The sequence below is a fragment of the Nothoprocta perdicaria genome, unplaced genomic scaffold (genome assembly GCF_003342845.1).
Source record: "Nothoprocta perdicaria isolate Ctin4 unplaced genomic scaffold, notPer1 scaffold_120, whole genome shotgun sequence".
NCBI classification, from domain to species: Eukaryota; Metazoa; Chordata; class Aves; order Tinamiformes; family Tinamidae; genus Nothoprocta; species Nothoprocta perdicaria.
Window position 1 is genome coordinate 1745740 of NW_020454317.1, and position 15816 is coordinate 1761555.

At 45.3% G+C, this 15816-nt stretch overlaps 1 protein-coding gene across 1 annotated transcript in view; it reads left to right on the forward strand.

Annotated features, from left to right (window-relative positions):
- The first annotated feature begins 6017 nt into the window (after positions 1–6017).
- TBX15 (T-box 15) overlaps positions 6018–15816 on the forward strand; it is an 88031-nt gene continuing 78232 nt past the window's right edge. The window contains exon 1 of the mRNA XM_026054333.1: positions 6018–6219. Coding sequence (XP_025910118.1) covers positions 6018–6219 — 202 coding nt within the window. The remainder of the gene's footprint in view (positions 6220–15816) is intronic.

Genomic DNA, 15816 nt, shown 5'->3' on the forward strand with positions numbered 1-15816 from the left:
ACAGGTTCAGATCAGTGACCCTTGGGAAGAAAAGCCCTCCCTATCGCACAGGGATAGTTTCAGCGTCTCACCCAGGGCCACCTTCCCGGCACTCTCATCCCTATCCTGGCCCGGCCACGCTCTAGCGGGGGCTCGAGAAGAGGGTGGTGAAGGAAGAGCCTTCACTTTGCTCCAAAAGGGTGAGTGGTGACCCCCAAGTCCTGGATCGGAGCAGCCGTGGTGATGAGCCCAGGCAGGGCTGGGGAGGCTCCTCCACCATTAGCTGGCTGCTCATTTGACGGGCAGTTCCCGGTGGGGGGACGGGGTGCCCCAGCCGAAAGGGGCACCCTGAGCGTCAGCTCGTGTGCCCTGGCCTCACATAACACTCTTTGTCCTCTAGTGCTCTAGGCACCCTACACCCCTCGATCTCCAAAATCCCTCAAGAGCAATTTATTTCTCAAAGTGAACAAGCAAGCAAACAAAACACGCACAAACTGCTTTGAGATGGTTTAGTCCCTTCCCTCCGATGAACACCAACCCCGAATACACTTGCAGATGGGAGGCAAGGGCTCGAGCAAGGAGTCCTATTCGACCCGCTGCAGATGGGGAAGCGGGACAGCACCCGGTGAGGCCTCGGAGCCCAGCTTGTGCTTCAGTCCTTTTCCGGGAACACACACACACGCAAATGTAACGGCCAAAAAGGTAATGCCGTGGGTAGACATGCTGATTAAAGACTTTTCTTTCTCCTCGTCCCCGCGCTGTCGCTCCGCGAGGCCGGGAGCAGCGCCCGACCCCAGCAGCCTTTAGCGGTACTCTGCCCTGTACCTCCCCAAGGAGCTCCTCTCCCCTCGCCATCCGATTCACCTGCCAGCGGGGACCCCCGCTCCGGGCAAGCAGAAAAATATGCGAAGGGAGGTTTCTGCCCCCCGCAGTAGGGGAAGGTGGCGGCGGCAGCGGACAGGAGCCAACGACGGTTCATGAGCCCAAGGGCCGAGCGACTCTGCCAGACACGAGAGAACACACTCTAAATCTTAGCCGAGTCGGAATAGCTGCAGGCTGCAGAAACACCGCGGAAGCCGAGCAAAGCCGGGAGGTGGAATGAGAAAGCAAAAAAGAAGGAAGAAATGTAGATACTCCCTGGCTGCTCCGAGCTTCTCTGAACTGTAGCGTGGAAAATGCAAAAGGCATACCATTTAAGCCTGCTTTTGTTGTTCCGAGTTAGTAGTTAAGAAAGCAGAGGGTCTCTAGTCTTTGCTTGTGAATGGAACCTGTTTTGTTTGAATTATTCACCGTAATTGCCTATTTCCAATCAGCTCCACAGGGAGTCTCTGAAATGCAGTCAGGTCTGATTAGTGCCTGCGAAGTAGCGTCGCCTGGAGCTGGAGGAAGTTCAGGGACAATTTTAATTCCCGAGTCGCGTCTCCCTAGGAGCACTATGGCCCGGGCTTGGGAGTGGAGAGAAGGCCTGGGAACACGAGGCATATTTTTGTTTTAAAACAAGGAAATCTGCCCAGTCGTGTTTTGCCATCCTGAAAATAAGAGAACAAAATATATTATAAGCGGATTAGGTCCGTACTGCCCCAAACAAGCAAAGGCGAAGTCCTGATAAGATGGAGGGAAAGCAGGGGCCTTTTTTTTTTTTTTTTTTTAATAGTCCAAATACATAATCAGATTTTTTTTTCTCCTGATAGAAAGCAGATAAATTTATGAACGGAGAGCTAAGAGAATAATTACAGGGTGAAGGTAGTTAAATTTTATTTCGAGTCCCAAAGGCAAAACCTGACATTTTATTGCAAACATCTGGAAGGCTTAAGAGACTGGCATGGTGTTTGTTTAATCACTAATAGAGATTTTTATTCTGTAAAACACAAACAAAGCCTTTTTAAAAACACTTGAGACCGTAAATATTTTGCGGTGGTTCTATTCTCAAAGCCTGAGAAAAACGGGGAAACAAGAGGCTGGGGAGGGGGAGAATCGACGGCATAATAGGAGTATAATTATGAATTAGTTAACAATATGCAACAATACCGTTTGTGCAGATCATAAAAATAAATTGCAGGCGTATTTTGGTTTTCGCTATCTCAATAAAAATCGCCGCGCAGTCAGAGCACAGCATCTCACTCGAGTTTCCAAGCAGCGGCTGCAGCCGCGTTCAATTCCCCTTCTTCCATAGCACCACGGTCGAAATCCTCCGATCCGTTTTTAAAGACAAGCGACGTTGCGTTAAAGTCCAGTAAATCATTCGCTTACATTATCGGACAGCCTTCAGCTCACACACACCCACTGACTAGTCTTAATCTTGTTTTCAATTACTAACTTAAAAATATATATTTCCCCAGACTAGATCTGGCTAAAGGACTTTCGATAACTTTTTTTCTTGCTGTGCAGTGGTGTTTGAAACGGGCTCCGCTCAGCCTCGGCGAGTGGAACATCTGGACAGCACTCCCACCCTGCAGTCTGCTCTCCTTATTTCTCCCTTCCCAAATATTTCCACATATAAACAAATATTTTCAGACTCTCTAGGCGACAACTGGAAAACAGCGCTAAATGACTTCTTTATAAACCCCGGGGCCTGGCCCTGCGACCCTTGCTCCTGGCACTTTATTCCAGGGAGCAGTTTCCTGGATTTAATGGGGGCTACCCCTGCGAGCCGGAGTCTGGAAGAAAGACCCGGCAATGGGCTGCATTCATCTCCAGCGGCCAAGGGTCAGAGCTGGATCTAAGTCTCGTGTCCAAATGCAGACTAACTCCAGGCTGACTCCAGATTTACGCCGCTTGCAGCGGGCGGGGGATCTTAGCAGGGCTCTGGTCGTGCTGGACAAGGTGCCTTGTGCTGCTGCAGGGATGTGTTGGCCCAACCGGCTTGGCCAACGAGGCACTAAGGAGGGATCGAAATCTCAATTCACAGTGCGGATTTCTCTGCACGTGTCTCCTAAATGCAGAGAGTTTTCTCCTGCAAACACTCTCTCTCCTCTCTCCCTTGGCGCAACTCCTGCCCCGGATGCACGAGTCCACACGTTCCGGGACTGGCCAGGACGGTGCACCGGTTACCTGCTTCTCTGCTCTTAACTTGCGCATAGCGCTGCGACTTGTGCTTATTCCTTACTCTTGCCGCAGAAAGCGGACAGGGGAACCCTGATCTGGGCACCGACGGAGCGAGAGGAAAGGAGAGCGCGGTCGTCGGCGGCCCTGAGTCGCCCCGGCCTCTTATCTGCCCCCTCGGCGGCTCCGTGGGGAGCTGCGTGCCCGGCCCCGCCAGACGCTCCGATCCTGGGAGGTCGAGGCCGATCGGACATGAAGTCACAGTTGCGCTTTTGCTCGCTCTTTGAGTAGTGCCTCTGCTCGAGCTGGGCGCGGAGTGGTCTCTCAAAGTAATATGTCGACATATTTAGACCTCGAGCAGCGGCGGGCAGAACCCGTAGGTAAGACAACGTAAAATGGGTCGCGACTGCTTTAAATAATCTGTCCAGGAAAAAGTCTTTTACTGGGAAAAAAATCTTTCTGGGAATCTCACGTGAGTCCCCAAATTTCGTTTAAATCGCCTTGCCTTTAAAACACTATTTCCTCTCTCGAGTATACTATAAATAATCCTGTATTTTCTTGACCTTTCTTTCTAAAATTTTGCTCTAGCTCTTTTAAAAACCTTCCTCTGTGTCTGCTTTCCAGAAGAGAGTTTCCTAGGTTTTCGGAAACAAGGAAACGGGTTTTTATTTGGGGGACACTTCTTTGTCTCGGGGGACCCATCCGAGAGACGCGCTCAAAACTCGTGTGCCCTCTATGGGTCTTCAACTCCTCAGGCCGGTGCCGTATTTAAAAGCCGAACCTACTCCTCAAAGAGTCTTAGTCTGCCTCTGCACTTCCCTTCGCACTGCTCTCTTTGGAGCCAGGAAATGGGCTTCCTTCGCAGCGGGGCGAGATGAGAGTGGGGTAGTGCGAGGGGGGAAGAGCCCCCCTTTCGGGAGCGCCTTGTGTGCCCGGCGTGGAGCCCACTGCAAGGGACCCGCCAACAGGATGTGCAAGAGGGGAGGGGAAAGGATCGGCGGGGGTGGGGGAGGAGAAGGAATGATGAGGATGCACAAAATTTGCTCCTCAGTCTAGATAGATTGTTTAAAGTTACTTAGCTTTCCCGGGGTTTCGCGAAGAATTCACTTTTCATCCGATATCCCCTTCCCTTCCATCTCCGTTTGAACCCTGTCACAAGGCAGGGAAGGCAGATCTGAAAGTATATAGTGTGCCACACAAATGTGAACATCACGGGTTGATCTGGCAGCAAAATACGAACATCACAGGGTGCTTCTGGCAGCTTGAGGTCCTACCCCACATTTCCTCCCTTCAGCTAGTGCTCAGCCCCATGGAAATAGCTCGCCTGAGCTCCCTTCTTTTTTTTTTCGGGTCTGCTCAAAGCAACGCCGAGCCTTCAGGGAGCCTGATAGAAACAGAAATCAGAAATGTTCTATTTCGAAATGTGGCATGTCTTCTCGTCCTCTTTTTCTTCTTGACTTGAGCCATATCCGTGTCATTCTCTGTTATTTCGTTATTTATTTTTTTATTTTGAATCTGCATTCGATTCTGGACATCGAATTAACTCCTGACGCCTTGTTATATTTTCCCTAGAGAGCGTTTCGTTTGACTTCATATATTCTTTTCTCCGTGGCCCGAACACGGTGAAAATACACTTTACTTCCCCGCTGTGAATGTGGCCCTTCCGTGTTTGTGCTACGAGCCCCCTGCACCCATCACGATCCAGGGTTGTGAGAGCAGCTACGATCCCTTCTCAGCCTGAGAATCATCAGAGTGAAGATAGGAGCAGAAATGAAATGCTAAATATCCCTCAGACAACTGGCCGACAGCTGTACTTAGTGGCTTGTATTCCCTGTATAGCTATAGCGGAAAAAAAAAATTACTGATACTAATACTACCCATTTCCAAATACAAGGCACTCTCGATGCCAGAGGATGTCTGGACCTCCCTGTCCCTGCTCCGACGAGCCCGCTCCAGCACCATGTTGGTGCCACGCCACCGACCCGGACACGCCACTTCGGACATGCATCATTTTGAAGGGAAACTTCAAAAAACACCAAGACAGCACAATTACAAGGGCTGAAGACGGGTTCCACTGGCAAACACAAGTAATATATCACATGAACGACGTTTTCCAAACATCCAAGCATCCCCTCATCTTGCACCCCCAGATTTTAAAGTCCCTTTTCGGTCACTTTTTTTTTTTTTTTTTTTTTTTTTTTTTTTTTTTTTTTTTGAGAGAGTGAGGGAGTGGGGATGGGGGAGGGTATGATTTTGTTTCCAGTATTCTCTTTTTTTTCTTTTTTTTTTTTTTTTTTTTTTTTTTTTTTTTTTTTTTTTTTTTTTGAGAGAGTGAGGGAGTGGGGATGGGGGAGGGAAAGATTTAGTTACCAGGAGTCTCTAGGAAATCTGGGTGTGGAGGAGAGAAATGTCGGAGTTGTTACCTCTCTGCATTTAGAGCTATGTGTTTCCTAATGGCTCTCCGCTCTTCAAACAGTTAATTCTCCCGAACAGTGTCCCAGGACTCAGATGGACAAAATTCTTAGCCCGAAGCCCGAGTCTCTCTCTCTCCTCCCCATTGGGCTGCAGCTTTTGGGTTTCTCCCGATCTCTCCTTCCTATTGGCTGGGGACATTTTTTTTTTCCTTGACAGGCGCACGCAGCCTGCCTAACGCTTGGCGAAAAAAAAATCCCAGAAGTTTGGATCAATCAGAGAGAGACAGAAGGAAAGGGGAGAGAAAAAAAAAAAAAAGAAAAAGAAAAAAAAAGAAATCCAGCCTGCAGCCCCTCTGAGCTAGTGCTGGGGACCTAGGCTGTGCACACCCTCCCGGCTCTGCCAACGGAGTATCTGCAACCTCATGTAGTTCGTTCAGGAGACTGAGGGCTGGTTCTTCAGGGGGGTGCAGCTGGGGAGGGGTGGGGGGAGAGAGAGGAGAGAGGCTCTGCCTCTGGTCCCTGAGCTCCGCGCTTCCAGCCACTGGTTGCTCTTCTGGCCAAGGGTCTGGGCTTGGGGATAAGATGAGTGAGAGGCGAAGATCGGCCGTGGCCCTCAGCTCTCGAGCGCACGCTTTCTCAGTAGAAGCCTTGATCGGGACAAATAAAAAGAGGAAACTGCGAGACTGGGAGGACAAGGGGCTGGATTTGTCCATGGAAAGCCTCAGTCCCAATGGCCAGCTAGGAGACAATGAAGACCCGACTCAGTGCCTGGACCTCAATCCCGGTTAGTGCAACTCCTTTCTCTACGCCACCCCTTCTCCCCCTCTCCCTTTCCCTGCCTTTCTCCCGCCACCAGCCCGGCAGCAGCCCCTTTGCGCCGCGCTCCTCTGCGCTGACCGGTCGCGCGCCCAGGAAAACATCCGGCGTCGGGGAAACTCTTCGAAGATTATGATTGTTGTTTTCAGTTTGCAGAGACTGCTCTCTCACCCACAGCGATCTTTTTTTACCCCTAAATTCACAACTTATCGGGAGAGAACGGCGGGCCCCCCTACCTCCTTCTCCTTTTCTCCTCCCTCTCTCCATGTCCGCGTTCGCGCGGCTACTTCCTGGGTGTCTCGGTACATGCGTTTCGCCTTGCTCTGCGCAGCTCCGGAGAGCCCTGATCATTGCAAGGGTGTGTCGGGGGAAAAGAGGGGGCCACGACATTCACATCACTGCCGGATCGATCTCTCTTCTTTTGTATGGCCCTTCAAAAGTCTGCCCCGTGAAAACTATGCTGACCTAACCGGAGATTCTGGAGGAAGAAGAGGTGGGCGTCTCGGATCGACGCCGTCCTGATGCGCAGATCTAGTGCAAAGCGGCGACGCGGCCGCTCCTCTGGCCCCACGGCACCCGTGCACCCCGCGGTTCTGAGCGCCTGGCCGGGGGAGCGCTGGGGCTTGGGGCTGCAGCTCCGGAGCCTAATGTTGTCCTGCCTAATTTGGTCCCAGCTCGGACCAGATCAGGTCCACGGAGCTCTGCACTGGGGCCCCTGCTCTCAGCGACCGAGGGAGCGCGGCCGGGAGTAACGTATTCCCTCCATGCAGGAGCAGCGGGCTGGCATCGGCCTTGTCTTTGCTTTTCCCGGCATGGAAAAGGCTCTCAGGCAAGGGAAGTGGGCAGCAGGGAACGGGAAGGTCCAAAGAGTCCCGCCTGCGGGCATCGGGGAAGTTAAGAGAAGCGTTAGTGCCCGGCCCATAGCAATTATTTTTCCCCCGAGGCAGATTATTCGTTCCTTTAAACAAGAGCCCCGCCGAAGGGGCAGCCAAGCTGCGGGGTGTCCGAGGGGTGAAGCGAGAGCGCCTCGCTGCGATTTGGGCTGCCTCCCACCCCGGGCAGCACCCGCGCTCTCACCACCCTACCACCCCGCTCCCTGATGCCTTGAAGTAGGACCGAGCAGGCGCCTCTGCTCACACAAGTATCATAATCAGAGAAAGGGAACCATCAGATTTTTTCTTCTTTTATATGTTGGAGTTTGGGGGGAAAGTTCAAGCAATTTCTCTTCCGCATCCCACGAGAGAAATGGTAGTAATTTACTCCATTTTCTCCATTCTACCCGATGATGAACTTGGAAAATAAAGTATTTGTGTGTGAGAGAGATTCTCCCAGTTATTGACAAGGACCAATTGTCCAAAACTCATCACTAAAAGCAGAGAAACAATTAGACATCTAAAAGTGAGCTGGAAAAAAAATCTGTTCTAAAAACAAGTAAACAAACAAAAACCCAAGAACTGTTCTAAAAAAAGAAAAAAGAATCTGTTAGGTGTTTTTTTGAAAGGTGCTAAAGACCTGGAACTCCGGAGATCTTCTCACCCGACTCCAGTCTCATGAAATCGCAATTCATTTTGCCTGTAGCGAGAGCAGCTCTTCCCGATGCAGATCCGAAGGCGACATAAGTATAATCTTCCTGGATTCCTCTTAGCGGGGCGAAAGGCGTTAAGGAGAGAGGAAAAGTGATATCAAAATAACAGCCAAGAAAAGGTAAAGTGTTCCAAATAAAAAATAATAAATAGGTGACAGAAACGACAAAATATTTTTTTTCCAGTAAGAGAAGATATACAAATTACTTTTCCTTTTTTAGAACAATTTGACATTAATTTCGAGGTACTGCAGGATATATTTGTTATTGTTTTAGAAGCCATTTCGAACATTTTTTTTATGAATCTGAAATAAAAAAAATAAAATTAAAAAAAAAAAAAAAGAAAGAAAATGCCCTCATGCGCCATACCAGAAAGCGGGAGAGAACTGCTGCTAATGCCGGAAAACTTAGAAATCAAATGTGGTATTTTTTCATAAAGCAAAGGAAATCAAGAACAGTTTGAAAAATCATTTTTAGGACCTTGGTAGACTTCAAATAAAGTCCGCGAGTGTAATTGCACAGTCACTTCATTAAACCTATTCGCCGCAATATGCCTTTGCTGCTGGGTGAAAATTGATTAGCAGCTATATAATACCCACCAAATTCCATCTTTACAAGCCCCAATTAAGAACGAATTTTACATATAAAGTTTTTAAAACTCACCAAATCTCTAGTGATATAACAAAAGCAAATAGAAAAAGAGAGGTTTTACAATACCCTAAGCTTTCAGAGCGGAATATCGCTGCTCCCGAAGAGCATAGGAAATGCAGGGAAACGCGGATTTTTTTATTTTTTACTTTTTTCTTTTTTTTTCCCCCAATATTATTGGTATGAATGCGACTGTAGGGAAGCCCAAAATATCATCGGGAAGAATGGAGAAAAAATGCTAGTTTGGCAAAAGGAGCTAGCCAAATTTATCGTTTTATTCTAACAAAACAGTTTGAACCGGGGATCAGTCGCTTCAAGAGATCAAACGCAGGGAAAAGGAGTGATGGGTGTTCACGCTCCTTTTTCCAGCTCTTCCCCGCGCACGGGGCTGTCGGCCTCGTCTAGCGGGCCCCAGGTTGCCGAGGCGAGAGGCGAGCGGCTGCGGGGCCGCGGGGGACGGAGGCCGTGGAGGAGGTTCACTGCGCCGCAGCCCGGCTTGGCGCCTGTTTCTTTTGACTTCACCCTTTCATTAAAAATAGTGCCGGGGTCTGCACTTTTCACCGCCCCCCATGACCCCCGCCCTGCTCTTTGCACTTCTGTTTACGAAAGGCAGCCTTCACGGAGGGCGCAGAACTACTCGCGTGCATTTTTCTCCGTTTTGACGAAGTCCATCGCTTCGCACCTGCGATTTCCGAGCAGTGCCCAAGCCCTTGGCTAGCCAGGTTTGCAGCGACGCCGAGTCTCTTTGACTCCTTTGGCCGAGAGAGCGGCAGCTTCCCGGCGGAGCCGTGGGGAACCGCGGGGACTTGTGTGTTGGAGAGGCAGAGAAACGCGAGTGGGTGAATGCCTTGTGCTTGCGAAAATATCCTCGGCATGTCCACGTTACACGTCTGGGATGAATTTTGTCACAAAGGTTGATGCACTGGTTTACGAGGCTAGTTTAGAAGGGTAAATAGATTTGAATTTTAAGCACACGTGCGTTTTAATCGCCAAGCTATGAAAGTCGGGCTGCCTTCAGTCCGGCCTCGTGACTACTCGCGGCGCGGGGCCTGCGTGGGCGCCGGTGACGGCTCCCGCGCGCCCCTCGGAGATGCGGCCGGTCCCGGCCCCAGGGCCGCGGCGGCGGCGGAGAGCGGCGCCACGCGCGAAGCCGGCGGCCCCGGCACCTCCCTCCCTCCCCTCGCAGGTTTGATTTTCTCAGAGGGCAGCAAAACAATGGGCTCGGGTGTCCTCCGGGTATTTATAGTTTAAACCTAAGCAGAGAAAGGTCACGGGATGGGGGAAGAGGAGGGAAGGGGAGGTGGGGGCACGCACGGACGTCCTCAGTGTGGGCACCGTTTGCCATTGCCTACCTCGGTGACTTTCGCGAGTCCTTGCCTCTTAAACAGCCGCAGGCCCAGTATAAGCTTTGTTCGCTCCTTGATTCGGTGCAAGTTTGTCATGGGTTTTTTGAGGAGATTTCTCCCCTCCTTTGAAATACAGTGTCGTTGGTTATGCAGAAGTGCTTCAGACAGACAGCCATAGAGTGTGGGTACAAAATGCACTTTCATGTGTCCAGGAGGGTCATGCTCCTTGTAAAGAGGGAGAGCATGCAGTGGTTTGGAGCCCCATAAACGAATTTTGCCAGAGTGTCTCTGTATCATGCATCCCGGGGGTATTCTTAATGGCACATATTGAAAATACACAAATTGTCTTCAGAAAACTTCTCTGGGAGTTTTTTGTTTTGTTTTTTGGTGTATGCATGTCTAACTGCAAAGAGATTGCATTACAAAAGCGTGTTTCGTATGCTACATTATGTAAAGCTATGTTAATGAATTACTGTGAGGCTTTGCACTGATAGAAAACGATATGACATACATTTTATGATATAAAATGTGTTTATTACAACTACTTATCTGTAAAACTTACCTCATGACAAAGCCTTACATTGCTGGCATGAGTAAAATCCCTGCCCATTTTGCTATGGTATAAAATTCTTCAATCTAACCTTGGAGGTTTTTGCAAAATAGCCATCGTAACGCTACCTACACTCCTGTAAGGAGTGCCTGGGTCTTAAACATACTGCAGGCAAGAAAATGCTATCTGCAACAAAACAAAACAAACAAACAAACGAAGAAACAAACAAACAAACAAAAAAAAAACTGTGAGAAATGGCAACTGGCTAAAAGCATCCAGAAGTTTTGGACTGGATGCTGTTTCAGCAGAGATGAATCCCAAAGAAGGAGGTGGATAACAAGTTTTGAGGAAGTCCAATTGCTGGAACGATAAAAATAGACTGCCACATGCTACCTCTTTTTATTGAAAAGCCATGTGCGGAACATATATTCCATATAAATCTATTTGTTGGAGGTGCATGTAGTGGCATCAAATCTTGGAAAAGACAAACCAGAATTTTCAGAGTAGAGGAAATGCAAATGATAAAAATACTTTTTTTTTTTTTTTTTAATATACAATGAAGATTTCCCATTTCTGACTAATGTTTATTAGGTCTGTGAATAGAGAAAGGCTTAATTTGCTTCCAGATGTACTTTGCTAGTTAAGTTTTTGTCTGAGTGCCCAGTGCATAGAACTAGCATTTCAGGAACTGGCAGAGGACTTTTTGTCATCTCTTTTTGGTGCTCCAATTTTCTGAGGTAAAGTGAATTGATGGACACCATCCTTTAGATGGTGTTTGAGAATCACTGAGGAAATATGCTTCATAACAATGATATGTAAGACAGAGAATATTAGATTGTTTTTGGCAGAAAAGTTTGAGACTGGAATTCATTTATGCGATGTATTTCTAACAAATGTGTGTGTGCCTTGGACTGTATGAATGCATTCATCCCACCTGTTGGATCATTGGTTTTCCTCATAAGCAGGAGATTCAGGGGGGGCGCAGTGGCGCGGCTAAGGGAGGCTCAGATCCATTGCTCCCTGGTGTATTTGATGGAAGGGAAAATGAAAATCCAACTAACATAATGCCTATACTCCTCCTATATTTTAGACATAGAGTTAATGCTCTTGCCTTCATCAGATGACATGATTGCAGGAGGCATATGGAGCTGTCCAGATGATAGCAAGAAGAGCCGTGTGGGGGTTCAGAGAAGGGTTTGCGTTGATCAAGTTCGTACAACTTTGACCTTGGAGTCTGAGGAGACAGAGATTGAAAAGGATTTGTCTCTGTGGTAATATGTGTCTTATTGAATTGGTGAACTCCTGCTGTTAGGTTTGTTAAAGTTTTCCTGCCAAGAGAATTACACACATTGTACGAAGACAGCAGGTAATGGAGTAATAGAGACAAATCTTACAGATTAGCAGCTTCAGAAAAAAAAGGCAATGTGTCAAATAATGTTTTCCTTTCCTTTATATTTATTTTAAATCTGCAATTTTATATGAGTTTATTCCACCTGCATGGAAGTGGGAAACTGCAGTTTCAAAAGACATTTCTTGTCTTTGGCAAGAACTTTGGGAGAATCCAAAAGCTTCTATTACAAGTCAAAGTCAAGCAATTCCTTACAAACCATCAATCACTTCTGTCTCCTCCCACTGGGTACTGAGCATTTATATCAAGTATCACTCCAGCTAGTCTCTCCTCAGGCAGAAGTATCCTGCCTTATTTGTATCTGCCTTTAAGAAAAACTGATGCTTTTTTCAGAGGGAGAAGTCAAAAGAGGTCTTCCAAGAGTGCTACATTCAGGAAAGAGCATTTGCATTATTTTGCAACATAGCCTGGATCACTCAAGCCACCTGTAGTCAAACAGATCAGGGTGCCTATTTTAAGCAGTTTGCTTCTTGTAAGAATCAGTATTTGCAAGATTCCAAGGGTCAGAATGTGCTCCTGTTTTGTTTTACTTTGTTTCTTTCTGGTCTACATTAATAAGCTTACGATGGTTTAAACAAAAGCACTAAACTCAGTCTGAGAACACTGGGAAACTGGTAGACACACTGAGTGGACTGATAGCAGCTCATATAGCGTTTACACTGGTTTGAATTTTAAATAAAATCTATTTGAGTGCTATTTAAAATAGCCTACGTGTATAGATTGAGATCTGTATTTTACAATGGTGATACAAAAACAAATTAAATGTAAGAAGCTTAAATTTTCTAAATCTGACCAAATTTAAGTAAATAAACACTTTCCCAAAGAGACTAATCTTGTTAATACCTGTTTAACAACACCTGTGATGTGCCGGGAAGGTGTGTTGAAATTCTGTCCGTAAAAGTGCAGTGGGCAAACAAATAAATAATAAGCATTTGTCAATCTGAGAACTGTGCAACTCCATCATTAAGTGCAGCAATGGATACTCCATTGTACATTGAAACTCAGGCAGCCATGGGCTTTTCAGTGCTGCAGTGCCAAACTTTGCCCATAGCAGGCCAGGAGAAATGTTTTCTTTTCTGGATTCTTATTTTCCACAGATGTACTGTGCAACAGCACTTAGATTTTTGTTTGTTTGTTTCTTTTTTTTTTTAGTGAAAAGATTGATTGCAGTAGCTCTTTGCTGTTGCTACATGAGTGAATATATTTTATGATTCCAGCCTTTCTGATTGCTAAGCAGATGATTTTTTTGCAAATGCAATGTCTTTGTCTTTGCCATGGTAAGGTCTGTAGCACTCTTTTGTGAGAGCTGCTAGAGAAAGATAAAGTGTTGCTATGAAAAAATTAATTTGAAATTGCTTTGAAAGCCAATTAAGAAAATTTAAAACCCCAACAGGAAACACAGTGTCAATTGGAGTCCTAGCAACACTGTTCATGCCAGTGGCTTCTTTTAAAAGAGCATTCTAGAAGATCTGTGAATCAGTAAATGAATCAAGGAGTAAGAAGAGTGCTTGTTGCAATAGTATTTCCCAAGGCCATTTCCTAAGCTGAGCTGATCTGAGGATGTCATGAAGACGGTGAAAGGACCATCTGAATTCCCCTTCCCCACTCCCCTTTTGAAAAATAAGTTGTTTAATGTTTGTTTTAAAGTTGCAAATGCAAACTTACAACTGCTAGAAGGAAGACTGAACTTAGGAAATGTCTTAGGCCAGTACTTAATAATTCACAGCAACGAGGGAATTCAGAGAAGGATCCCCACCTAGTACTGGGCGAGAAAGGATTTTGGAGATTGAGCTGAAAAAAAAGTGAAGAGAGTGAAAGTAAGTGAGAAGTTTTTTTTTTTTTTCTTTATAAAAAAATAGGAAAATATAAATTCTGGTTAATCTTGTTATATTTATTTTGGATGTGTAACTATTTTTAAAATGTATTCCCACTACCTCTCTCTCTCTCTTTTTTTTTTTTTTTTTTACACTTTATAACAATAATTTGAAAATAGATTTTAAAATGTGTTTGGAATTACTAAAAATATTTTGATTTGGATAACAGTGAAATTAAACATGTGGACATTAGAACTGCTCCCCAATTTTCCTTCTTTTATCAACCAAAGTTATTTGGCAGATTCTGCATGATTTCACAAATAATTTTACAGTTCTTCAAATCCCCATTTTTTAACTGCAAAGAAAATAATAAAAGAAAAGGTTCAACTAAGTTTTTGCATAATAGTTCAGTTCCTGTCATAGCGGACAGTTTTACCGCATCATATTTTCACCTGGTCATCCTTTTTAAGACTTCTGATTTTAATGACTGAAGTAAAGGAAATCTTCCAGTATTGTCAAACAGGTATGCTCAGCAATATCAATGCATATATCTATTGGAAAGAAACTTGGAAAGGAATTATTGTTAATTACCTTTAAAAGAACTGTTTTACAGGTTCTAAAGGGCACTTATGAATTGGTAAAGAAAGATCATATTAATAATTAGCACATTTATATGAACACAACCAGACAAAAACTTGACTAGCATTAATATCTTTTTCCCATGACCAATGAATTAACAAAACCAAGCCTCTGTTTCTAGGAGCTTCAGGATATAGGAAACTGCCTGATTAGAAATACACCCCAAATGTAAGAGAAGAACTGAAGATAGCAAGAGTCACTTTACTTTTACTGAGAGTAAGAAGCTGTGTAGTACAGACTCCTTAAGAAGCCACATCAGTTTAATAGCATCACTTACCAAGCTGTCAAAAGCGCTGACTGACTGTGTTATACACAGTGAAAGAAAATAAGAACAACAGGAGACACTTTAAGAATGACATATTGCTGTTTTATCCCCCCAGGTGCCTGTAGATCTGTTCTATTAGTTTGAATCTGTTGAGAAAGAAGCTGCATTGAGAACAGATAGCAAGATTCACAAGTAGATTCCCCACCTACTTGTCTTATTTGATTTTCCCTGATTCCATGAAAAGGATAATGTTCAATTATTAATTGATTGTTTTTGTTATGTTTGTAACTATTTCATTATGGTCCATAAGCATCAGTTTGACTATGAATCATCCCATTACTGCCCTACCATCCCTGTCATTTTTGCACTTAGCTGCAGTTTGCACTGATAAATGCTTTTTCTTGTTTTTTTTTTCTTTTTTTTTCTTTTCTTTTTTTTTTTTTTCCTTTAAGCCATCCTGCTCATCAGGGTGAAAAAATTGGAGAAAGATTACTGTTGAGCAATCACTTGTCCCATCTCATCCTTTGATAGAAACATTCCCTTTGGCTTCCTTAAAAGCAAGCCTCAGTCCAGAAATTACAATGGATTCTGCTGCTGCCTTACCTAAAGTATGTGCAGTGCACTTGTATATAAAGTATAGATACTTGTATACTCTATACTACAAATATAGATACTTTCTATATCAAGTATCCAATCAACCAAAAAAAATGACATTGCAAGTGTTCTATCACATTGATAGATAAAATAAGGATTGTATGGAAACATATTTGCTAGGCAATTGCAGACCCAGGGCCTGATTCTGCAGGATGTGGATTCGCTACGTTTCAAAGGACTTTATGATGCTGATTTTTAAAAGGTGACCTTATTTTCAGTGGCATTGAGAAGGTGTAATTCCTGCGGAGATCTTGACCTCTTCCTTGGGTTGTACTTATGCTCCGAGATGTCGCAAAGAGACCTTCACGGACAGAGAGCATCCTCTCCTTCAGCACAATCATCAAGACTGGAACATTTCTGACTCCCATATCAGAATCTCTTCTTGGTGTGCTGGATTAGCCTGGCTGAATAGAATAATTGTAACAGTGAGGTCAATGTCTAGGTGATCATTCTTACACTTTGAAAAGATCATGTTTTCCTCTGGTCTCTGGTGTTGTACACGTTTCTGGTGGCATGAAAACTGGTGGATTAGCTCAGCTTAATGTTTCTGGAATATGGCCATCTCTGCACTCCCTAAGTGTTTCTGCCTTTTTACTGTGTAGCTCAGTACAACAATGCTCCATACAGGACAACAAGGCTGTTACTTTAAACTTTTTTTT